General features: G+C 35.1%; 2 protein-coding genes across 5 annotated transcripts; one reads left to right on the top strand and one right to left on the bottom strand.

Annotated features, from left to right (window-relative positions):
* Window positions 1-3201: 3201 nt before the first annotated feature.
* Window positions 3202-18608, bottom strand: LOC105228883 (calcium channel flower). Of its 3 annotated transcripts, none has more exons than XM_011208885.4 (5): window positions 18422-18589; window positions 18107-18230; window positions 8580-8787; window positions 8373-8480; window positions 3202-4623 (listed from the first exon to the last, which is right to left on the bottom strand). In XM_011208885.4, the coding sequence occupies exons 1-5, from the start codon at window positions 18422-18424 to the stop codon at window positions 4473-4475; spliced, it is 594 nt and encodes a 197-aa protein (XP_011207187.1). In that variant the 5' UTR covers window positions 18425-18589; the 3' UTR covers window positions 3202-4472. The 3 variants fall into 3 exon arrangements, with proteins under 3 accessions (XP_011207187.1, XP_049315274.1, XP_019847151.1); XM_019991592.3 differs by lacking the exon at window positions 3202-4623 and adding an exon at window positions 6880-7603 and having other exon boundaries at window positions 18422-18608; XM_049459317.1 differs by lacking the exons at window positions 18107-18230; window positions 18422-18589 and adding an exon at window positions 14871-14982.
* Window positions 18609-19231: 623 nt separating this feature from the next.
* Window positions 19232-22850, top strand: LOC105228874 (zinc finger protein 271). Of its 2 annotated transcripts, none has more exons than XM_049459305.1 (5): window positions 19232-19405; window positions 19560-19845; window positions 19902-20569; window positions 20632-20778; window positions 20845-22850. In XM_049459305.1, the coding sequence occupies exons 1-5, from the start codon at window positions 19259-19261 to the stop codon at window positions 21841-21843; spliced, it is 2247 nt and encodes a 748-aa protein (XP_049315262.1). In that variant the 5' UTR covers window positions 19232-19258; the 3' UTR covers window positions 21844-22850. The 2 variants fall into 2 exon arrangements, with proteins under 2 accessions (XP_049315262.1, XP_011207175.2); XM_011208873.4 differs by having other exon boundaries at window positions 19235-19405; window positions 19470-19845.
* The last annotated feature ends 3583 nt before the right edge of the window (window positions 22851-26433 follow it).

Genomic DNA, 26433 nt, shown 5'->3' with positions numbered 1-26433 from the left:
CAAAAATAAAATTGCAACCCTGTTGTAGTTGCCATTTTGCATAAAGTCATATTTTGACGTTAAACAACGTTGACGAATTGAGGAAGGTAAGTTTTAAATAGATTTTATAATTTTTATTACAAATTACAAAGATTTGTTACAGTTTTTTTTGTTAAAAATGTATGCAGAAGGTGCGCCAATTCACAATAGCCATGCACAATAGTCATTTACAATAAATTGACTGAATCTGTCGCTCATATATCACTAGATTCTGCAATGGGTGCTCTCGTGCCCTTGTATATTTCGGTGTAGTATTTTTGCAATCTGCAATCTTGCAAGAGCAAGAGAATACCCCTATTATCAAATAGCGAACTTACCTCTTTAAAATCCAAAATAAACTGCGTTTTTCGTTTATTCTTCTTGAAATATTGGGTATTCGCCTCTCCTATTCTAACAAGTTAACATTACAATATGTTTATAATGTCGATAGTTTTTCTCTATCTTACTTACGTATTCTCCCATTCCATTGAAAATTCCAGAAAATGTAACAGTGTTAGTGAACAGCTGAAAATGTTTCAATGTGTTTGTGCAATCTGTTACCTCCGTCTTGCAGGGAAAGTTAAAAAGAGAGGGGTGCCCAGATCCACGAAAAAAACACATTGTCTTACATTTTTAGATTCTATATCCATTCTATAACACCAAGCAAGAGTGTCGTCAAATATAACTCCTTGTGTTCTATTATATAGCAAAGATAATAAGATACTTATTAAAAAAACTTGGTTGAAAGCCCAGAAGGCCAAGTTTATTTAAGATAGTCAATTTACTTTATCGAAAACTTTGCTAAAGTCTGTGTATAAAATACCGTGTGCTTGTGTTACCTAAAACCCAATGATACATAGTTTACAAATTCAAGTAAATTTGTTAAAGTAGATAGATAAAGTAGATATGTAAGGTAGTAGAGAGGAATTAATATGGTTGTCAAAAGTAAGTTGATATACTTGGTACAATTTTTCAGGAAGCATTAGGGTATCATATCTGGACCGTAATTGAAAGATGGCTTTAACTTATTTAAATTAAGTAAGATGTCTTTCTCAGAAACAATTGGAGCGTTAATTGAATTATTCGGACAGAGCACGTGCTGATAGGGAAATTGTTTTTGGAGAATTAGTACAGTAGTTTGACTTGAAAAATTCTGCAAACATATTTGAAATTATGTGATTGTCACATGACATGAAAATTTGTATTTCATCGCGGACGGACGTTTGGAGTTAACGAAATCATAAAACAGTTTTGGAATGCGTACAACATCCTTGTTTACGTTATTTAAGTATTGTCGACGTAGAGCAGAATAGTTGACAAGTGAACTAGTTTTTTAATATTTAAAACTCGATTTCTATGTTTTTTTTTATTTATACAACTCGAAATGACAAATTAACTTATTAAAACAGTTTTTTACCCATTATCAGTTTTTTATGAGAAGGCGAAACATCCCATACATAGGGTTGTGCACTGGGTTTGGTACCCGCCATACCACAAAAATGAAAAGAAACAACAAGCTTCGGTTGAGTGACCCCACTTTTGATGTCGACCATGGCAAACGAAATAGGTACTGCATAGGCTGCAATATATATTTCTGGACTAGGCAACACTAAGTGTTGCCAGGTGAAATCTGACATTTCCATTGGAAAGTTTGACATTTTTTAGCATAACATCACTCAGAACGTTTTGTCATTTAATCGTGAATTGTTTTATTTACAGGGAATTAAAAAACTCATCTCGGCCAAAAAATGGAATTAACTCGTGAACATTTTCGTGCGATCATTTTTCACAACTTTCGACGTGTATTATCACGACAAGAGTGCATCGATGAACTAAAATCTTTGTATGGCTATGAAGCACCATCCTATAGCACTGTGAAAAACTGGTACAACGAATTCAATCGTGGCCGACGCTCGCTCAAAGACGAATTCCGTGAAGGTCGTCCAAAAACAGCCGTTGTGCCAGGAAACATCGATAACAATTTGACAATCGCTCAAAAAAAGGCTCGTGTGGATTGGTGTAAAGAAATGCTGAAAAAATACGATCGCGGTGCTTCAAAAGACGTTTATAAGATCGTCACAGGTGACGAATCATGGATCTATGCGTATGAGCCCGAAACAAAACAGTACGTATGGGTCTTCCAAGACGAGCCAAATCCAAGGAAAAAAAAACATTTTCGTTGATAAATATTCCTATTTTCATTATTAGGCCAGAAATATATATAGCAGCCCTCGTACGAATTGAGGGCATGCACCTGGAATGTCTGGTCCCTTAATTGGGAAGGTGCCGCTGCCCAGCTGGTTGATGTCCTCGTGAAAATAAAGGCTGACATCACCGCCGTCAAATAAATGCGATGGACGGGACGAGGACAGAGACGAGTGGTGTTGTATTCGTGGTTGGAGAGAGACTCCGTCGCCGAGTACTATCATTCACTCCTATGAATGAACGCTTTTAACAAATAACTTCGCAAAGGATTGCTTTAACACATGTATTACAATAAAAAAAAAATTTTAGGCAACAAATGACAGGAAAAGGTTAACCACACCCCATGTCATTAGTAAGTAGATATATTACCAAATTTTTTTGCACAAATAGTTAACGTAAACACCCAAAAGTTTTTGCAATGCTTATTTCAGTCCACGTAACCTAGTGGCCAACTAAGGACCCGACAGTCTCATGGAGCTCAACTAGGCAGAATGATCCCTAGTCTGATCAGTCTTATTACAACCCTCCTGATCGAAACAGCTCAATTCCTGATTGTCAATTAACTTATTGCTTCATCCCAAGCGGGTCCTAGATAATCCTTACAACAACATCATCAAGAGGATAGTCCTATTCCAAAGAACCTAAATAATTGTAGGTAAGTTCAGGAAACGAGCTCATGGACCTGCCGTTATGTGCCTTCGAAGACACTCAATTTTGCGTTTTCTCCCAACAAATAATACTCGCTGCTACAACAACAACATGGATTGCATAAATTTTGTATCATAAGCAGCTCTCCGAACTTCCGAAAGATCAGACGATCTTTGCAAAGAACTTGTTGGACAATGTTCTGAAGTTGGTTTCCGTGTTGATAATTGGTTTTACGGTTTTTAGCAAAAGTGTAATAATGAGTTCAATATGCAAAAGTTTTCGTTTAAAGCTTTCACCATTTTACAAATTAACAAAACATTAGTATTGGTATTCGTTTTATAATTTCAAATTTATTAATTTTTAATTTCAGGTTTGTTTTAGATATTTTAGTTTTATAGTATTTATACCTTTAATATGTCTCTATTCATATTTATATATGTATATTTAATAATGATTATTATATGTATGTATACGGATATTTGTTTTATTTCCGTTTTTTACTTTTATTTTATTTTTGTTTTTACTTTTTTTTTGCTTGTTTAATAAAATATTACATTTATTTAACTATATATGACTAATATTAAAGTAATACAATTCATAGATGCGCTGACTTTTTTTGTTTTTGTTTTTAGTTTGCCTATGGTTGCAATTTATTTAGTTTGCTCAACATTTACTTATTTGTATAGTTGTTTCTGAACCAAACGCACAAGTTTCTAAAATATTTGTCTAGATTGTTGCGCGTAAAATATGATAATATTAAGATAGCATGAAACGTGAAAAGTACGATGATAAAATTTACTACGAAGACACATGAAATATTCATAAATGTTTTAGTAACTTAAGTCAATTTACACGCTATTGTATGTACCAGTATTTTCAAAACCAAATGGCGGCTCATAAAACACTTTTGTTAATTAATATTGTAATTTAAAAGACATTTTAAGAAGTTTAGTCACAATTTTAAATTTTTTTCCAACTTCATATCTATTTAACTTAAGGAAAATTTCACTTGCACAAATGGAATGCAAAAATGTCGTAACGAGAACAATAGGATAAGAGATTGTGTGATTATTGGACAAATTAACAGATTATTAACTTTAAACAAAAAATGATATATACAAATAGAAATTAAGTATGCATTTATATTTAGGAAAGTAGCAACGAATCCAGTTTAACCATTCTCATTACTTTAACCATCCGAAAAGTTAATATGTATATGATGAAACATTTTAGCAAGCTATAAGTTAATAAATATTAAAACCAGTGAAGGCGTTGTCTAACGAAGTTGACAGAGATCTTTCGCTCGTGTTGCATATATTATTTCTGCGCCAGGGATGTCACTACGAATTGCACTACAACTGCAAGTTCGCACTTCAACCGTTTACATTTTGGGGTCATTAAACTTATCAGAGGCACTTGCACTATATAAATAGTACACACGTATGCACATACATATATAGTATGCAGTGAACGGCAGCTGATCGGCAGGACAGCCTGGTTTTGTCTGTTGTTCTGTTTTTCTTTTTGAATGGCATTTGTCAACTTCTTCTCTGTGCAACGCTTCCAATGGTTTGCTTGATTTTGCAGTCATTTCTACGCTATCACACATTGCTGTCTGTGCCCACGGCGCCTGTGAAGGAGAACGGTTGTGCATTATTCACAATGCTGGCGCGATCGTTCGTTGCGGCGCCCGTGGGTGTGCCCGCGAAGCCGGAATTCACAGCTGCTTGACGCATTTCATCGGCGGAAGCCCTAATTTAATGAGAAAAAAATGCAATTAAAAATCGTACGCAAAAAATTAGTTATGTATAAAATAACATTTTAAATAAAACAGAGAAAAGATTTTATAAAACAATTTTCAAATTTTCGCTAAACACAGATTACGTTTACAAATAAGTATGTATCTAAAATAGAAAATGAAAAGCTCTTAACTATAAAAGAGAATGTAACAGACATTTATATTAAAAATGTAAAGCCAAAAATAATTAGCGGGAAGATCGGATTCTGGTCTTTGTACCCTTCATTTTCTAGTTATTTTCTTTAGCTGTTTCAATGCTTACAATACTTTTGAGTTTTCTAGATTTAGAAAATAAGTGAAGTGAACTGTGAAAGAAGGAAAAATGAAAGGTGGGCTAAGGGATATATGCATTTTTTGGTTTTAGAAGTAAAAAAAGGTGTTATTTTAAGTTTATAACTTGGAAATGTGTAAGGTTATGTCTATATTTATATTCGAATTCTTTGTTAGTGTTATCTAAGTTTATCTTCAACCTAATAGTTTTTCTAAGTTGGCAATGCTTATATTTGGCAAATGATTATAAAATAACAAAAAACAACACTTAATATCTAGATCACTAATTAAACTTATGAATTTCTATTTAAATATTTTTTTTTTTACTATTTTTAAAGCACAAATAATGATAAATATAAGATAGTAACATACTAAATAAACAAAATTAATTGTCAAACTTTCATAACAAGTTTTAACAATGTTTTCCACTTCATTTGTTCATGGCGTTACGAACTAAAGCATGTTTCTGTAGAAAACACTAAGAAAAGAAGGAAAAGAAATTTTCGTAATCTCTATTTCTACTAAGTACACGAAGTTAACAGCGTGCAAAAAAGATTTGATTTACGTACTTCTTAATGGCACTCTAATTAAATTAAAAAAAGATATATATACATACATACATATACGTATAACTACTCTCATGAAACTATAAATCAAAGATAATAAAGAAATTTGGTAACATTAATATATACAGTGCCGAGCAATAAAATATTTTTGTGTGAAACTACAATAAAAACTACAGTTTTTAAAAACAAAATTGCGATAATTGCCTTTGAATTTGACAAAATGTTGACCGTTACATGGATATCGCTGACATCTTCAATTGATGATTTGTAAAGTTTCTGTATTTAAGTGTTTGTGTGTGGTGTAAATTTGGCAGTATATTCAACATCTCTGTACTGTATTCGCAACTGTGTACCGCCTTTTCTTTGACTACCACGTGTTTTTTACGTTGCTGCATGCTGCCTTCCGAGGATTAAAGCAAATCTTAATACTTTTTACTTGTTTTCAATGAGCACTTTCATATTCTCCATGCTCATATGCTCGAGTCTTTGAATATTTATGTCAAAGCAAATCTTAATACACCTAAATTAAAACCTACACACTAACTGTTTTGTTGAATATTATTAATAATTACTATATTAAGAAATTTACTTTACGAACATTTCAGTAAACACAACTAGATATTTGATTGAAGAGTGTTTGAAAAGATCAAACGAAAATATAAATTTTATTTTAAACTTCGAAAAACACAGAAAATGTGTATTTTAAATTGTTAAAGTAACTAAGTAAAAAGCTTTTATAGGCTTATAAGCGCTTAATTTTGAAAAAAGCTTATCTGAAAAGTTAAGCTATAGCTCGGTTATGTATGCAAATATTGCAAATACAGTGACAAATTTCCAAAGAAAAAGAAACAGAGAATCAATTTAACAACTCAATTGTAAATAAATGATTAAGCTGAAATTTTTGTGGTATATCCAAAAATTCTTCACAAAAATACCGTTGAACATATTATTAGAGTTTAGTTGCCTTAATTTGTGTTTAGACTCATGCCAATATATACATATGTATATTGTATTTCTGTACAGCTATATACATATGTACATTCGCAAATAAATGTATGGTCTGAATGAATAACGGCATCGGTTAAATTTGTTCAGATTTTAACATTACGAGTATACAGCTACAAAATATTTGATAATTGAATTAAAATTATATTTTCCAGCACACATTAACTGTATTTTTCACTTTTAATTTATTTATAATTTACAATACTTTAATACTTGCTTTTATTGATAAGTTTATGAACAACACACCAAAACCTTAAAACGCTTTTCTAAGTAACGACGCAAATTTTTAGCACTATAATATTAATACTTCTCTTATCTTTTGTTTACATATTAGTTTTGCTTTTATTTTCTTTCATATTGTGTGCTATGTATATGTATGTACAGCATTATTACACATGTACTCGTCTATTGCTGCTTTCGGAGATCATTTAGTAGGCGCAGATATAGCAATAACAACAACAATTTTATTTAAATTGATCTTCCTCAACTTTTGTAAATATGTTTATATAACAATTACTATTTATAAATGGAATGTTGTTGTCAACTGAGTATCGTATTTAAGGTAATAATGGTTTTGTATTAACTACGAATGTACATACATATGTACATATTTAAACTGATACACATATGTATATTATATGCTTATGCTTTTTTGTTTGTATAGCTTAACTTTCAGAGAACCAAAAAAAACATTTCTTGCTGCAAAATTTCAGTTTATGCTGTTGTACACTTGTTTAATTTCGCTATACTACACTATCTTTTAGCTTAAGTAAATTGTTCATCTGGTGGGGCAAGTGACTATTTGAATTTTTTAACTCCATGTCTCAATAGTTGTGAGTTTCAAAGGAAACGTCACAATTATTGGCAAATTAAATGAAATATTTTGAAGACTGATTTGCTATGCATAACTATAGCAGCGTGCACTAATGAGCATTTCTAAGTTTTGTTGGAACGAATTGTTTATGTGGGACGCCAGACATCTGGATCCTCCATTAGTGTGATATGTTGATCGGTGCCCATTTGCATTTGGCCACCGTCTGGTGGCATTTGTGTGGGTGATGTTGCGGCTGCAGCCATATCCTCGCGCGATGCTCTAATAGAGCGCATTCGTTGTTGCATAACATACAAAAAATTTAGTTGAGCAATATTTTCAAATAAGGCATATATAAGGACGAGTCACGAATCGTTTGCGACAAAAATAAAACAAGGACATTTAAAAGGAAATAGAAATAGAGGAATAGAGAACAAAGAGAAACATACATGTAATTAGTGGATTAGCGCTTGACATTTTTTTAGAAGTGTTGAACCTAATAACGTGGGGCTTAAGCATTACGTTACATTTCAGTTTACCCTTTAACCTTTTTTGGTTACTAGCGTTTACTAGCCCCTAAACATATATTTGCAATACATTTTTATTGTGCCAATATTTTCTCCTTTCAAGTTTGAAGTTATAATAACTTTGAATATAAATGTAATATGAGTCGACAAATGTTTTTAAAAGAGACCGTTAACTCTTGATTTTTTTCCAAATCAAAAATTAGTTGAAAGTGTTAAAAACGCAATAGAAAAATGTTAAGTTACACAGAAAACTGCATAATAAAATAAAATCCAGTTAGTACACCATATATAAATCAAAGAGAATTTTCATATCCAAATTTAGATCAGAAAGTACACTGGGCCAACTTGTAGATAAATAAACAATATTAAACTTTTACAATACATGGCGCGATACAAATTGAAATAATGACATATATTAAACATTGTTACAACTCCAAACTTGAATTTTCTACACATAGCTGTATCCTTTTTCTTAGCATTATTAAAGAAAACACAATTATGATATTAAACATTTTATTACTTACTTCTTGCCCAATCCCATGAGGCCATATATCACGCCAGTTCCGAATACAAGACCACATGCAAAAATACTACCCAGTCCTGGACACAAAATGATGGGAGGTATAGCAATTCTGTCGAAAATAAAATATCATAAGTGAAGAGCTCAAACAAAATAATTGAATAAAATACATATTTACTTAAGTATGTATATATGGAAAGCACATACTTACGCGCAATAGAAGGCGGCACGATTCCATAACGGACGTGCATCTACTTTATTTGAAATATCGTTTACATATTCTATACAGAAAAAGCAACAAGGCGCTTCCAGTGCCATCACTACAAATCCGACCACCATTTGTATGATGCCCGAGATGAGGCAGGAAACGTTGAGCAGTAGAATGCCGACGACATTCCATAATCCAAATAGTATGCAGACTAAAAACGAAAATAACAACGTCAATATGCATTTATAACTGGATTTACAACAATAAAAGCTATTTATTAGGCAAATAGCCTAATAATCCGAACCACAGCAAAACTACCGCCAATTTGGCTGAAAATTGGTGGGGAGATAGTTTACGGCCAAGGGTCAGACATAGGCTACTTTTATGTTAAAAGTTAAAACAATTCATATAAAAAATTAGATTTCAAATCATAAGCATGTGTTCAATATACAAGTAAGAATCATTTCGATATTTTTTTTCCTCGAAAAAACAGCTACTGCCAAGTTATATTAATTTTGGTTTACCAAATTAACGAAACGAATTTTGAAAAAAAGTGTTTCATCTCAAAATGTTCGCACGACATATTCACTAATAATGTATTAATATTTCCATAGTCCAATTATTTAATTTGAAAATAAGTTAATTAAAAAAAAATTGAAAAAAACTAGTTCCACAAAAAAATAGGAATATACAGAAGCGGACAAAAAAAAAAAACGGTACACTTAGTTGTAGTGTTAACAAATCAAACTTTATTATACAAGTAAGTATTTATTTTAGTAAGTACATTATTCAGCTACAATAAAACGCTTTTATTTATATTCCTGGGTTTACACATGGCTGCAAATAAAATGAAATGTGGAAAAAGTCCAAAACTGACTGAAGTTGATAAAACCACAATTTTGGCTTTGCGATCGCAAAACTTGAGTATATGTGAAATTAGTGGTAAAATAAATTTTAGCAAAACTACTGTTGGTGCTTTCTTTTAGAAATATGCGAAAACTAAGTCTTTGAAACGCAAAACGGGTTTCGGACGCCCGAAAAAGACTACTACCAAGGATGACCACCATATTAAGCGGATTAGTATTCAGAACAGATTTAAAACTGCTGAAGACATCAAAAACGAAATTCAGGAATTAAATGGATCCGACGGCGCCTCCAAGAAGCCGGACTAACTGCCTGTCGACCTACCAAAAAACCAGTCAATATTGGTAAAAATGCCTCCAAAACGCCTCCAATAGGCGAAACTGCACAAAACCTGGACCAAAGAAGATTGGAGAAAAGTCATATTTTCAGATGAGTCCAAAATGAACATCTTCGGTTCAGACGGAATTTTGGTGAACGTTTCAGTAATGAGTGTGTCAAACATACCGTCAGGCAGGGGGGGAGTCGGATGATCTGGGGGTGTTTTTCCTATCATGTTGTTGAACATTTGGCCTTGATTGACGGAAATATTAACGCCATTAAATACCAACAGATCTTGCAGGAAAACCTGGTCGCTTCAATTGAAGAGCACTTTTCCTATATGGACAACATAATTTTTCAGGATGATTCTGCGCCATGCCAAAGAGCCAAATCGGTAAGTAACATTTTTTTATATTACATAACCTTAATAACATTTCATTTTGACAACGACAATACACATTTTAATTTTTTTCAGATAAAAAAATATTTAGCACAATTGGGTGTTTTATCACTGGACTGTACTGGACCTGATAACAGTCCCCATAGAAAACCTTTGGCACATCATAAAAGCGCGGATAACCAAGAAGAGACCAAGAACTTTGTCAGAACTTGACAGAATAATTGACATTTGGTATAACGGTATATCGGCACAAATTTTACAGTCGTTAGTTGATTCCATGCCATCAAGACATTTTGATGTCTCTATTATCTATATTCTATATATATAAAAGAAAGTTGATGTTAGTTACACCATTTATAACTCAAGAGCGGCTGAACCGATTTGGCTGAAAATTGGTGGAGAGGTAGCTTAGAACCAGGGTAAGGACATAGGATACGTTTTATCTCTTTACGTCAAAATTTAATACAACTCATAAATACAAAAATTATATTTTAAATCATAAGCATTTGTTCAAAATTCATGTTTGTAGGAATCATTTGAATATACATACATATGCGAACAATTTTAAAGAGTCTTCTCAAAAATAATACAATTGCTACATATTTGGAATAGAATAAAAGAACTGCAACCAAATACGCAGTGAAATAGATTATAACTGGCTCAGTAATCAGTCGTTGAGTATGTATTATACCACGTGCATCCCAAAAGACTGATGTCATAACCTTTCCCGCCGCCTTTTTCGTTTTTCCACGCCTGAGAACCGGTTCATCATGTGCAGTCCACTACAATGACTGTCGATTGGACTCCAGTGGAAAATGATGGAGCTATGTTTCTATCACTGACGAAAAATTTCGGCTTTATTCCGATTAGAGAGCACTTAAACACTTCTCAGAATCAGTTATTCGTTGTTTTTGTTGGATTATGAACTTGCGAGGCACCTACTTTGCTCATTTCGCCTGTTCCCAGGTTAGCAAATATCTTTTCAACGGTGGATTTCCCTGAGCCCAAATTCAACAGTATTTTCCCCAAAAAGCCAAATGCTTTAACACACGAAATGCTTTATGATCCATTTTTTGTAAACTAACACAAGTTGCTTTACAAAATATTATATCTCATTAACTAATAGTTATAATCCAACTAATAGAAATCATATAGATGGTAGTAGTACTATGTATCAGCCACAGTGAAACGTGAACGGGTCCTCTAATTATTACTAATTAAAAAAAAGTCAAGTTTTTATTGTATCGCGTTTAGTTTTGAGAACATTTTTTTTATAAATATCACAGTAGAAATTGAAATATCGGAAATATTTTATTTTGGCTTCTAATAAAAAATGGAAATATTATTATTATTTTTAAGTTATTTATTTTTGTTTCGAATACTTATATGAACCAAGTTTCTTGAAAAATTTTTGTATTTAAGTCCACATTTTTAAATAAAATCAAATAATCACACATTTCTAAGGTGTCTTCTGATTTTTGTCCGCTACTGTATATTTTAGTACATAAAATTATAAAAATTTTAATTTAAACTGGTTTCAAAGCTATACAGAAAAGAAAAGTAAAATAAATCGCATTTTATTGAATAGCTTCCGTTTTTTTAACTGAGCGTCACGCTTCCTGGAAATAGTCTATGAGATTCTGGTATCGTTCAAATGATAATAATTCCCAAAACTGTTTCACCTGCCACAAATTTCTCAAATTAGTTCCTTTCATTCGAAACAAGTTTTTCATATCGTTCGTGAGGGTTTTTATGGAAATGAGGTAAGGAAACTGCATTGAGTGGAGCTTAACCTCAACTTGATGACATGTTTAGGATCATTATTTTGCTGGTATAACCACATAAATGTTATATTCTCTCAGACATTTGGTAACATTACATCATCTAATATTTTGAAATATGTCACTTAAAACATGACACTTTCGATGAAGAGAATTGGATCAACTCCATGAAAAGCTGCCTACCCTACCATGAGTTTTCCGCGACGAATTTGACGGTTTTTGTTGTAAATTAGGGATTAGATTCGGTGTCAGGGAGACGCCGTACAATTTTTCTAGAAATTTTATTGCTAAATAATTCAATTTTGAATTCATCTGATTACAATAAATTTCGCCTTTTAGCTACTGGCCACGAGCCATCCTTTTCTTCAAATTGCATACGGGTTTCACGTGTTAATTTTCGTTGTGTAACAATCGCATACGACATATTTAGTTCATTGCTGATGACTCTGGCTGAAGAAAAAATATTAATTTTGCAGTAGTGTCCTATATTGGGATCGTCCGCAATGGGTGTTTGGCGCTTTCGTTCAGGTGTATTATTTTTATTTTTATAATTTAAGACATCGGCTATTATTAGAGCGAAATATCCTAAGATTTCTTGAATCTCCTCAAAAATATTTTCCAGTTTCCATACAAAGACAACTTATAGGCAGATTGTAGTGAACACGACGCTAAATCGTATTTTTAAAGTTATTAATAATAATGGAGAATCAAGTAATTATAGAAAACTTAATAAAAATGAACATATCAAAAATATAAACGAATATGTGGCGCTGTATGTCTTATGGTATTAGGAAGGACATAGGATATTTTTTTATTTAAAAACATATAAACATTTTAACGGATTGTAAAACAATTGTTCGGAAAGTAATAGGTCTGCATCGATTGAACCAATCGTTACAATTCTTTAAAAGCTTTCAAAATAGGCACTTTCTGCGTTACTACAGCGCTGCCAGAGCGATTTCCAAGTAGTGCAGGCGTCACGGAAGCCATTTTCCGGAATAGCCGAGGTGCATGCTGCTTGGATCCTGGTATATTTTGTACTTCAATTTATACGTGTTTTAGTAATCAACCAACCCAAATTCCATTGCCCTTCTTAACAATTTATTTATTTTTTAATGTCCAGATATAACTCTTTCGCTATCACACCAGTGAAAATCCGGAGCACTCCAACCCCTTTCGATGAAATACAACCCCACACCATTACGGAAAGCTTGCCAAAATTCACTGTTCGTATGATGTTCTTCTTTTGTAGAGCTGTGTTTGACTTTCTCCAAACTTTGTTGAGTCCATCATAATAATATAACATTATCCTCATCTTGTCGCAAAAAATTACGTCATCCCAGTACTCAGCGGGCCTGTTAATAGTTTTCGGACCGTCTCGTCGGTTACCGGATAAAACAAACCGGTCCGTTTCGGTTACGTAGACCCTACTGTCGTGGGAACGGATAGGTCGAGTTTCATTTTAGTAGGCCTAATCGAACATTTCATACTCTTGCAACTTGTAGGATCAAAGCCGGCTTGTTAGGCAACGAAAATCATTACATGTAGTATAATATATTTTCGGCATTAAACTATAGTTTACCAAATGTTATATGTTCAGTTAATTTTACTAAGATATTTTACATACATATTGGCAAATCGGTATGAAGTATACAAATTTTTCAATATTAAATGGGATCCATATATTTTTCATAAGCTGGCACTCATCAAAGGCAGTGTTCGTGCAAAGTTTTATCCCGATATATTAAATGGAATTAAGAATTCGTGGAATCGTAAATTTTGCTTTACGAGGAGTAGATGTGGTTATAGTCAACATAGGAAAGTAACATCATACACCAAATTTGGTCGATATCGGTCGAATAGGTTCTAAGATATGGCGTTTCGCCTAAAAGTGAGCGGTATGACGCCCATCGTCCAATTTTTACCACAACTCCCATAAAGACCTCTTATACCATCTCGGGTGGAAAAATGTATGCCTCTATCGTATTTATTTATCGCACTTTTATTAGTGTTTAACAAAACCGATATATGGAGAGTGGGGGGGTTATCATCCGATTTCACCAATTTTTACACTGAGCTAGAAGACAACTACGGTGTGCAACTTTGGACAAAGCTAGTAAGCAAATATTGAAATTTTACAAAAATATCAATCAAAAACTCTAAGATTAATTACAAACGCCCATTGCTTCAGATCAAATAAGGGTATTCATTCAGATCTTAACCTGTTAAAACTGAGATAAAAAGATTCAGTATGTATTCAGTTATCATGACAACCCTTGATTATATTTTTGTTATCTAATTTGCTTATTATTTTCTAAAATAGATTGTAGATACAACATATTCACAAAAAAACATCATATGTATATATGTATATATTTGCTGAAAATAGTACAAATTTACTTTGGCAGACATGATTGTTTGTCGAAAAATTTTAAAATCTAGTGAAACCAAAATGTAAAGAATAAACCAGACAAAATTTGATTTTTCTCTTTACCATCACCATCACGTAGATGATCAGCGCGGTACAGTAAGTATTCTATAAATTTAGTTATTTGTTTTTGGTATTTTTTCGAGGAATTCAAAGAGATCCCTCATAATTTTTGGGAAATGTTTTCGACTGCTAAAATAGCACTCATCGTAATTCAATAATCTTTATCACTTTCGAACAAAATTCACCAAAATCCAATCGACCTGACTTATTAATTTGATAGTAAAACGATTATAATGAACTATTATTTACGGTACTGGTTTTATGTCATGTTAACAACTTAAGCCAGTAACGGTGCATGTAAAGTCTAACTAGTAGTAGCGATGATGAATAAAAGTTGCATTTGATTTATTGACTTATTAGGCGCACATACTCTCCAACCCACACCCGTGCACTATAAAATGAAACTATAACACAAATAACGTCAACCAATGGTAACGCACCAGCTAAACAAGCCCATCGCAAACTCAACGGCAATATTACGAGTTCATTCACAGTAGCGCATTGGAACCGGTTTACTATTATGCCTTGCGTCGCCATACTATTGCTACTGTTTTTTGTATATTTTTGTTCAAGCTTTGAGCCGTATTGATAAAACGAAAATCAAAAGCCGGCTCCATCACCACTTATACTAATAAAGACAAGCTCACACAGTAATTTGTTTGTATGCAAGTACACATGAATTTTAGTTATCCAGAAGCCTTACAATACTCCAACATATGATTAGGTAGCGATATAATGTAGAAATTAAAGACAACAAACAAGTAATTATCAAGTTAAGCTAATGCAATATAATATGAGTCAGCATACAAATAAAGGTATTTATCAAATTGTTTAAAACGAATAATATGAATTATATGTACATTCATAGTGTATTCTTGTAACCATTGATAATAATTTGTTATCAGTTGACTTTGTGTATGTATATTCAACAAGTAAGTTATTTACATACATATGTACATACATATGTATATTTTTTCGTTAAAAGTAAAGGAGATACATATAACGTGAGCAAAAGTCGTGCATTTACGTTTATTTTTATCTAAGAAGTTAAACTTCTTTATAAAGTAAATTGGCTAGCGTAAAGAGAATATTATATTTTTAGAAAATCAGTGAACGTAATAGATGTTTAAGTTTTAGTAATTTTAATTACATTTATAAACATGAAACATACGAAATGTTCTCTAAGTTGAGTCATTCATTCGACGAAACTAAATACTAATATCATAGATGTACTTATTTTCATTTCTATTAACTTGTTTGGGTCATACATTCTAAAGCAGTTCAGAAAGGGAAGTTATTTACACATCATTGCATTGACCGCAAATATCGTCAAACTACAAGGTAAGTGAGCGGTTGATGGTTAAATCATTTAAATAAAAAACTTTTTACGAATCAATATAAGAGAAAATCTAAGCTCTAAGAGCCAATAACATTCAGAACAAATTTAATTAAGGAATGCTAGTTTCGAAATGTGTGAAATTTTTCGGTACATTTCGGTAGGCTATATCTAATTAGATACTAACATTTTTAAATGAATATTTCAATTAGTTTTTATTAGTTTTTTTATAGCTATGTATAAATATAGGGTGGGCCATATAAAATTTTAAATTTAAAGATAGGGCGTAAAAGATTGAGTGTAACGTTTGCTGTATGGCACGTAGCGCCGTCTGGAACCAAATGTTGTCCAAGTCTTCCTCTTCAATTAGCTTGAAGAATTCGGTTCGGTTCGCGACATCGCTCACCATTGATGGTTACGGCGGTTCCTTCTTCATTTTCGAAGAAAAATGACCCGATGATTCCACCAGACCAAAATCCGCACCATACAGTGATTCGTGCTGGGTGCATTGGCTTTTCGACGATTACGTGCGGGTTTTCTGTGCCCCAAATGCGACAATTCTGCTTGTTAACGTAACCATCGAGGTGGAAGTGAGCCTCGTCCGTAAATTTTTCGGTAAAATTGACCATCCTTGGTCAAACGATCTTCTGCCCAATCTGTCAACATTTCCCAGTTTTCTTCTAGTGAATAGCGACCCATTTCGTAAATTTTAAACTTTTTACTGAATATCTGTCACTTTCCGTATGGTATTTGACGTTTCCAATGTCGAAATATAGATAAGTCAAATTTAAAACGTTAGATAGCCCACCCGTTAGTTATATAGTCAATCGGTTTCAACGCGTTTTCTCAAAACCACATTTTCAAATTGGCTGCAGTTATAACTCGAAAACAAATCATGCGACCGTTTTGATTTTTTCTGTTTATTTTGTATATGATTTTTCATACAATGGTCCTTCAGACTTTTGAATGTCGTATGAAAATATAATTTTGACGGTCTAAAACTCATCCGAATTTCGTTTAGTAACTTGTTTCTATTAATTTCCTAATAATAAAATTTTTGTTGAAATTTTTTGTGTAACATACATATATGTATTTATTCATTAAATACAGTCTCCAATTTTTAAAATAATTCATGCAGTAGTTTTCATTAAATAAAATATACATCATTTTAGTCAGGCGGCCACCCACGATATGGGTTTTAAATTTTGTGTGTGTTATGTGCGAAGGGAATGATTTCAAATACCTATTGCCTTAACTTTATTACTAACGTATCAGCTTTAAAGGAATATTGCATTAATACCATTATTAAAATATTTATGCTTATAAATTCTTGATAACAAATATAAAAATGCGTTTACTGCTATAAGTTGCATTCTATAACATGGTAGTGAATATTTTGGTTTGTTAATTTTTTAATTTAATAATTGTAATTTAAAGTCAGTAGTATGTGCCCTATTAATTTACATGTTATTTTCAAGTTGTCGAAAAAATTAATTCACATGAAATATGTGGCTATTACTCTGGCATATAATATAGTATGCATACATATAACACACATATTTGCTTCTTCAACCATTTGAGCGATTAAGAACTGGAACACATCTTACATTTCATTTGTATGCGATAACATATCTTGATTTGCATCAGATGCAAAATGTGTGTATATTTTTAATACCTATATATGTACATATGTATGTTTAGTGTAAGAAAACTACAAAAATTACAATATTTTTATTGGCAAATTAAAACAAAAATAAATTTTCAAATGAAGTGTTGGAGTACTTATATAATACCTTTATGTTGTAAACATGACTGGAAATCTGTGTTTAAACATCCGTATCATACGTTATGATATGTTCCTATTTATACAGGTTCTTTTATCAATGCCAGCAATTCTTTTGTGCTGAGTAAATACACATACATTATATGTGTATGAATACAAAAAAAAAAACATATGCATGCAATGATATACATACATATGCATTGAAGTATTCAAAGTAAGGTGGAGGCAGTACTATAATTGAGTAAGGGATGCATAATAAACTCCCTAGCTTTGTGTTATTTGTGACCACACAAGCATACAAACAAACATGTGCTATGCAAACCAAAAAATGAACAAAGATAACGGTAAATAAATGCATACAGTTTTGTTTATTGAGGGTGAACGGCTTTGGAAAATCGATTGAAACGTAGCGCATTCTGACACTTTTTGACCGTAAAAATACCAACATAACAACATAGAAAACAGCTGTGATATTTAATACGCCCCCTTAATACGATTTATGCGGTCTTCAAGCATTACATTTGTAAAATTATACGTGCTGGAAATTATTTACTTACAGAAAGCGCCAACAATACCCAATAATCTTCCACCATACTTCATGTACCACGGCGCATCTATGCCGCCCATTTGTTCTGCTTGATTCGGCCGCGCCAGCAATCCTGTGATTTTCTCCGCAAAGGACTGCATGTACAATTTTGTAACGCGTCATGAAATAAAAAGTAAAATGTATCTTTGATAGTGTCAACAAAATATTCAGAAAGTATATGCGGGGAAAACATTGCGAAACGAATAAAAAGTTTTATCATTGCATCGACTTTTCCAATTGGACTAGTCGTCCGCTGTTTTCTTACTCGCATTATTTATTTTATTACCATTTTTTTGGGTTTATATGTCAAACACTATCTGAAGGCTATTGAAATTTAACATACACTTCTATTTTAAATTACACTTATCGTAATTGCATACGAATACAATAAACTTTTTACTAGACGATGAACAAAAATCTGTTTCTTCTGCCAACAGTCACAAAAGTAACGAGTTATTTGACACATCAAAAAAGAAGCAGCGAATAAAAAATGACTGACAATAAATTAACGAGTGAAAAATAGCCACAAATGAAGAGTGTTGCCGGCTTAAGTTTATATTTAACCATTATCAAAATAGATTAATTGTTAAATTTCAATTTGTTCTGTGTTGGTAAAAGAATTAAGCAGAAGAGTGGCTGTCTATAAAAACGGTAATTTTTGTGATTTGTTCAGAAATGAATGAAATATGTACAAAAAGTGTTCAACATCGGGGGAACCAAAGATCCATTCTTCTTCATAATTACTAGAATATAGTTCTACAATTTAATACCAAAGTTATTTTTTTTTTAGAAAGTGTAAATTATAGTTCTAAACTAATGTTTTTGGTGGTCGGTTCAAAATGAGAAAGTAGTAATGAAGTAAGAAAAAAAACACTTATAAATTGATACTAATTTTATAATAGAGACGTGGAGTATAACTAAACGAATAAAAACAGTTGCAATATGACTTATCGGTTAGTTAAATGGGTAAGCTGTACCAGTTAGTGGGGTGCCACTTACTAACAATAAAAAAGAAAACACAGATACGATAATCAGCTGTTTTATTTCGTTCTTTCCTATAGTTTTTTTTAACTCAATAGTAAATATTAAGCTATATTGGAAATATGTACATATATATTTGAAAATGCAATTTAGTGAAATTTCTGCAAATGATGAAAGAATTTGTCGCCTATGCGGCGAAGAACAACACCATGTCATAGAACTCACTGGAAAAAATAGTGAGGATATTAACTCTTTAGTTAAACGCACTCTTGGCTTTTTGAATATAAAGGTAAAGTATGTCTTTTATTATTTGTACTTTGCTATAATATACAAGAGTTCCTTGACGTGTTTAGTATAAAGAAAATGATTCCTTCCCAAATTGTTTATGCGTCGCTTGTCACTTGGATGCTGAATCCACGGATAAATTTCTTCAAATGGTTAAGGAAGGACAACGGAAACTGACCCAAAAGTTAAGAGAAGACCATGTGGCAGGCAAAAATGGAGATGTTTCCAAATTGAAAGATAAGAATTTATGTATGGTGAGCAAAGAAATAAACCATGAAACAATTGAGGGAGAAAATTTGAATGACGGAGTTTGCACTACAAGAGAAAGATTAGTAAACCCCACCTCTATTAGTAAATACGCTAAACGTGTAAGAAAAAAGAAAAAATGTTTTCCTTGTGACCCTTCTCCTTACATTGAAGTTGGACAAATCGATCTCGGTTTAGGTAAGAAGATTGATATCAATTTAAAGTACCTCTAATTCTTTTTCTTCTCGCAATAGAAACAAATTCAGACAATTCGTCAGAGATAAATACTGGAACACTCATCACTATACAACCAATTGCTGAATTAAGATCTGCAAACGGGTCGTCTTTAGCAGAAATAATTTCAGTTGATTCAGATGCACCCATGCATCAGTCAACCCCCACTAAGCCAGAAATACGTATGATATGTGAATACTGTAAAGAAGTCTTCACAAAACAACATATATTTTTAAAACATTTACGGACCCATAATGAATCTCTATATAAATGTTTGGAATGTACATCAAAGTTCGACAAACTAACTAACTTAAAGAAACATCACCAGCTTACTGGCCATAAAGGAACAACGCTTCTGACCAAAACTGAAAGCAATGAAAAACAGGTACCGGACAAAAAATCAGAGACCACCATTAATATAGTAGTAGATGATGAAGGTCACATCACTTCTATTGATTCCGATTTAAATGCAACTCCCAAGGAAAATGGTGAAACTGCTAATTCACCGTTATATATAGCCGAAAATATAGAGCAGGTACGATCAGTTTCGTCGCCAAAAACAAGCCCGTTTAAATGTTTGAAGTGCAACAAATCATATAAAACTCACTATTCGGTGTTACGTCATCACAAACAAGTCCACGTGGATACCCGACCGTACAAGTGTCAACAGTGTACTGCCAGCTTTAAGGTAAACTAGAAACTCACTTATTACCTCGAATAATACTTTTGTGTTGCATAACTACTTTGCAGAACACTACCAATTTGACTTACCATATGGCTAAACACACCGGCATACGAAACTTTAAATGCAATATATGCGCCAAGGCATTTGTACATAAAAGCGAGCTTACTTTGCACATGCGCACGCACACCGGTGACAAACCTTATATCTGCAAGGTTAGTAAATAATTTTAGTAACTCTTGAATCGTGCTGCTCACCATTTCCATCATCCTTACACATAGCACTGTTCCAAAGGCTTTTCACATCGTTCCAATATGGTCACACACATGCGATTGCATTCTGGTCAATTACCGTTTAAATGTGAAACATGCAGCGCAAATTTCAACAGCAGTTCCCATTGGAAACTACACAAACAAATGCATCTAAAACATGCACAGCGTGCAGTTCTCGCACGTCTGCAGGACAATAACGCGAAGAAACATGAACCTACTATTGATGCATCTTCAACACCAACTTACGACTCCGACCAAAAATCAAATGCCACCACGTCCTTGCTTCGTCCAAAAGTAACAAACGTACAGTCTGTTGAGGTATTGCCACCTATCAAAACATTGCCCGGCCCTAATACCGTTATTAGTAAAGATAAATTGAAAAAGCTCATCCTTACAAATATACCCATGAACAGCAGCGCAGCCCCTGGGGCGACCCAACTTAGATTTAAATGCGATCAGTGTTTGCAACGTTTCAAATTGAAGTCTGCTTTGACGAAGCATTTGCGCACACACACGGAAGAAAAGCCTTATAAGTGTCCATTTTGTCCGCGAACATTCGCGGATGCCTCAAATTTTAAACGTCACAAGACGCTACATAAAACAGCCACGAAAGAGTTACAAAATGTCACCAAAAAATATAAGAGTTCTGATTTGTTGCATGAATTTCAGCGTGATAGAAGAAAAGCACTTCCTGTGGGAAGTATCTCGCCAACCCATAGTGTAGCATCAGATCCCGATCCAGACGGTTTGGAAGCACTTCAACTAACAAGCGTACCTTCGCCAAAAAGTGTTTCCGATGCCAGTGACACTGTCTTTGATATGCTGCACAGCATTGCTGGCGAAACAAAGCGGGAGATATCGAGTTGTAACGACATTACCCATACTACAAGCGGGCTGAACACCTCGCATAGGCCTGCGATTCCCAAATCACCACAAAGACTAATTTGTATTTCTTATCCAAATCCTGCCAACCCTAGTGATAACAAAATGACAACATTTTATGTATAAATAAAAAGTTTTACAGTTTATACAGGTTACATTGAAAGCAAGAATTAATGAAGAATTCATGATCTACGACGTAATTTTCCAGCTGAAACAGCAATATTAGCAAATGAGCGTGACACCTTACGACAGGTCGATCTCTGTGATCCTTGCCTAATGGGTAAAGCGGACAAAATGGGTGAGACACCTGAAGTAATGTAATCTCTCCGCCGGAATACTTTCAAAGGGCGTGTAATTCGACGCTTACGCAAAATGCCAAAATATTGCGTACCACTTGCTTTCACCGTCGACGATGTTCAGAGTGCCAACAACAAATCAATGTATCGAAATCTGTCGTTAAAACAGTTATGCTCGGCTGGAGTAAGCAATTTCACCAATGTCCTCTATTTGCCACGAATTACCTTACTCATACGCGAAGTATTGAAAATCGGAAGGGTGGTCCCACTACAGAAACGTGGGACTGAGTCTTATCACACTCTTGGCCGGCAGCACTCGGGCAAAGATAAAGAGATGCTGTTAGCAACATACAAAGCTATCGGCCGGTCGGTCGCCTGCTACAAGACGTAGTCGGAGAAGATAAAGATTTACCAGAATGCCATCTGATTATAACAGGATGTCGACGAACTTGAACAATCTACCGACCACATTTTGCACGCGACTAATTTCCAGTGGGTACTGAATGCTATCTACCTGTAGCAGAGCAAGAGCTTGAGTTGCCGCGGGAATTCAGAGAGATCCTTGCGTAACTTCTGTCTGGATACTGTGGCAACTTGAATGCCTAATTATCCAGGTTAGACCCTGATATGTGTATAATACAAAATCTCTATTCTGAGTGCAATGAGACCGGTGTGATACTAATTACCTCTTCACAAAGAAACTAATTTAGCACCCCCTTCGTTTCCTGGGCATACCGTTAAGTGACTTCGGCGACAGTTAACATATTACTTTCCCCCGAGCGGGATCTTAATAATCGATATAACAACAATAAATTTTTTTATGATAACAATTATAATATATTATACAATATACATACATATGTCTGTGCAAATTATGCCCAAAGTCTTAAGAAAACTTGTTCATTTCATTTTATCAAAATATCACAAAATATTTGTCATGTGGAAAGTCTGTGCCTGTGGAGTTGACCTCTTCTTCTTTATTAGCGTAAGCATCGCAGCCGCGTATCATAATTCGCTGAATTATTTCAACGTCGTCGTGTATCTCGTACTGTCCCATCGACTGTGGTATTCGTCCTTGCCAATGCGCAAAGGACCATAAATCTTCCTCAGAACCTGGGGATGTTCGAGCAAGCAAATAACTGCAGAAATATTGCCACAGTGTTGTTTTTCTGCAGATGCTCAGCTGATACTTATATTGCAACATTTTTGTGTCGAATATAATGCCTTGCGATACTGCCGCATTGATTGAGACTCGAACATCCCCCCTTTCTTTCGAATACTCGTAGCGCCGACTCATAAAATGTAGTCTATGCCTCCGCACCATAAACCAAAATGGGGACGATGAGTGACTTGTAGAGTACGGTTTTTGTTCGTCGAGAGAGAACTTTACTTTTAAATCGCTTACTCATTCTAAAGTATCACAAGGTGGCAAGAGTTATTCTTTGTTGGATTTCGAGACTGAAATTGTTGTTGCTGTTAAAGATTTTTCCACGAAACTATCCACAACTTCGAAGTTATGACTGTGAACAGTGACTAGGTCTAAACGGTCCCCAGTTTTTGATGGTTTCAACGGAGAGATGTGTAAAAGCTTGTGGAAGTTCATTCCGGAATGAAATTTATAATAAGTGCGATTGGGAGGGATAATTTCACCATGAGTGGAAAAAAGGTAGGGTAGTTCCTCTCCTGAAGTCCCCTGGTAAGATCAGGAGCGATCTTCGTTCTTATCGGGGCATCAGTCTCCTTCCAGTACTTGGAAATGTGCTGGAAAGAGTCATGGTGTAATGGCTTTAGAAGCTAACGCGGGGTATGTGGTCGGATCGGTAGTATGGGTTCAGGAAAGGACGCTGCATAGAGGATGCATAGTTTTACGTTCAGAATGGCGTTAGGGAGAATGTCAACAAATATATCCATGGCACCTAAGCTTTGATAGAGTGGTGCAATGGCTAAAGGAGCTTGACTGTCCGGAAATTACTTTTTGGCGGAGTTATTTTTCGGACAGAAAGGCCTCTCTTGCCGCCATGAATGGGAGTGTGAAGATTGGAGTTGTTAGTGGCTGCCCGCAGGGTTCCATATGTGGTCCATATTTTTGGAACCTTATGATGGAGACTCTGTTTGGGCAGCTCGAGCCACTCTGTAAGTCGTATGGTCGAAGGTCACTCGCGGTCTGAGGTAGAGGCGGCGGGCGGAGATCTCGTAGAGATCGCGAATTCTTGGGGTGTAGGTGTGGGGGTTGACATATCGAGTAAGTGCTGCTTAAGGGCAGATTGTCACCGGTTTGTCCACCGATTGTCCGCGCGAATGGGGTCAGCATCAGATGTGTGACGAAAGTCTGGCTCGAGTGTGTCTTTGCTTCGGAATGACTGGATTTCCGACGATGATGTGGAGAGGGAGGGATATCTAGGGAGCAAGAGGCTTCTAGATGATAGGGTTAGGTGTAGGTGGCAAGAACGTTGGGACAATAGTCCTAACGGCCGAGTGACTTACGAGTACATTCGGGACGCTGGGTTCGTTTAGGATAACCCAGACTTCAGATTTAGTTTGAGTCTGGGTTTCCTGCTTACGGGGCATGGGCCTCTGAATGCATTTTTGCATCAGAGGCACCTACCGGATAGGCGGGGATAGAAAATTTAATAGCAGAATGCCCGATGTACTCGGACATTAGGGATCTGGGTGGTATGGGGATTAGCTGGACTGATGGACGATTAGATGTTAGTGGTGTGATCTCCACTAGTCGGAATACCGAACAGTTAGGGTCGTTTGCGCGTCAGTTATTTAAGCGGCGAATATGGTTAGCTGGGAATTAGGGTTAGATAAATACCTAGCATTTTCAGGGCGCTGATCAACGCATTGATTTCATCCGCTGTGCTTTTGAGCGCCGTGGGGTAAGGCTGTCGTCAGCAGGAGCCTAGTCGCGAGTACGACGTCTGTTTGTTTGATGACAGGAGATATTTTGTCTTGCTATTGTTCACTGCCAGACCCATTTCCTTGCTTCCTAATCCAATCTGGAGAAAGCGGAACTCACCGCGCGGTTGTCGAGGCCGCTGGTATGGATATACCATCGGCATACGCCAGCAGCTGTACACTCTTATAGAAGATGGTACCTTCTCTATTTAGTTCAGCAGCTCGAACGATTTTCTCCAGGAGTAGATTGAAAAAGTCACACGACAGGGGGTCTCCTTGCCTTAAACCTTGCTTGGTATCGAACGGCTGGCAGAGGTCCTTCCCGATCCTGATGAAGTTTTTGGTATTGCTCAACATCAGTTAAACAGCCGTTTTAGCTTTGCGGGAAAACCAAACTCAGACGGCGGCATAAAGGCAGCTTTTTTTCGTGTTGTCAAAAGCAGCTTTAAAATCGACAAAAGCAGTGGTGTGTGTCGATCCTCTTTTTACTGGTCTTTTCTAAGATATGTATGTCGTATGGTAAATATCTGGTCAGTTGTTGCTTTTCCAGATCTAAGCCACACTAATAAAGTCCAGTCAATTTGTTGGCGGTGAGCTTTATCATCAATATGGGATTGGGTTCACCATCTCCTGGTGTTAACAGGTTAGAGAAGTGTTCTCTCCATAATTTCATATTTTCGGAGAATTTTCGAGCATTATCGCTGTCGGTCAGCTTGTCCCACTCTTCATACTCACGCATTTCGGCCCCTCTCCTTTTATGATCGACCCCAAGGAAGAACGCTGCGTATTCACTGTCTATGAATACCTCTTCCATGAGGAGGTCTTGGTAAGCTTCTCCAACTCCAACGCCTCCGTCGTGTAGTTGAGAGGCAGTACAGCCAGCGAAAGCACGACGGAACAGGTTGCGACTTTTGCGACTTCGAAAGTCCCCAACAAGAGCACTAGCGTTAAAGGAGGGGATCCACCCTTCACGCAGGAACTCCTTGAGGGGCTAAGGGATTCTATGGATGGCAGTGCGGATGAACAACAGGAACAAAAAATTATTTTGCATTTCAGAGTTCTTGACACAGGATTTAGTTGCGGGGCTATGTAGGCACAGACTTCGTCCTGGCATCAGCCTATTTCCCAGAAGAGTCACACAGCACCCTCAGAGGCTGTGGATAGATTGGGTAGGTACTGCAGGAGACACAGGCTGCCCCTAATCCTAGGATGTGATGCGAACGCCCATCACAAGGAATGGGGCAGTACGGACTGCAAGATACGAGGTGAGTCTCTTTTAGAATATATAATAAGTAGCAACTTAGCTACTTTCATCACAACAAGCAGGAGAGAGGTGCTTGAAATCACCTTCAGCAACGAGCCTGTGAACGGATTGGTCTCACAATGGACGATGTCAACAGAGCCTTCCTTGTCAGATCATAGAATGATGAGGTTCGTGCTAAAGGTAGAAGTCGAGAAATTCTCCCGCCTGACGTAATCCTCGGAATGCAAACTGGGATATCTTCCGAAATAGGCTAAG

The sequence above is a fragment of the Bactrocera dorsalis genome, chromosome 5 (assembly GCF_023373825.1).
Source record: "Bactrocera dorsalis isolate Fly_Bdor chromosome 5, ASM2337382v1, whole genome shotgun sequence".
Taxonomy (NCBI): Eukaryota; Metazoa; Arthropoda; class Insecta; order Diptera; family Tephritidae; genus Bactrocera; species Bactrocera dorsalis.
This window is presented reverse-complemented; position numbering and strand designations above follow the sequence as displayed.

What these genes read in the sequence shown, in the direction of transcription:
- LOC105228883 (XM_011208885.4), bottom strand. An exon ending in CGTGCCGCCTTCTATTGCGC is followed by an intron (nt 8,481 to 8,579) that starts GTAAGTATGTGC and finishes TATTTTCGACAG; the next exon opens with AATTGCTATACCTCCCATCA. An exon ending in CTCATGGGATTGGGCAAGAA is followed by an intron (nt 4,624 to 8,372) that starts GTAAGTAATAAA and finishes TCATTAAATTAG; the next exon opens with GGCTTCCGCCGATGAAATGC.
- LOC105228874 (XM_011208873.4), top strand. Translation starts at nt 19,259, where the DNA reads ATGCAATTTAGTGAAATTTCTGCAAATGATGAAAGAATTTGTCGCCTA. An exon ending in AGTGTACTGCCAGCTTTAAG is followed by an intron (nt 20,570 to 20,631) that starts GTAAACTAGAAA and finishes ACTACTTTGCAG; the next exon opens with AACACTACCAATTTGACTTA. An exon ending in ACAAACCTTATATCTGCAAG is followed by an intron (nt 20,779 to 20,844) that starts GTTAGTAAATAA and finishes CCTTACACATAG; the next exon opens with CACTGTTCCAAAGGCTTTTC.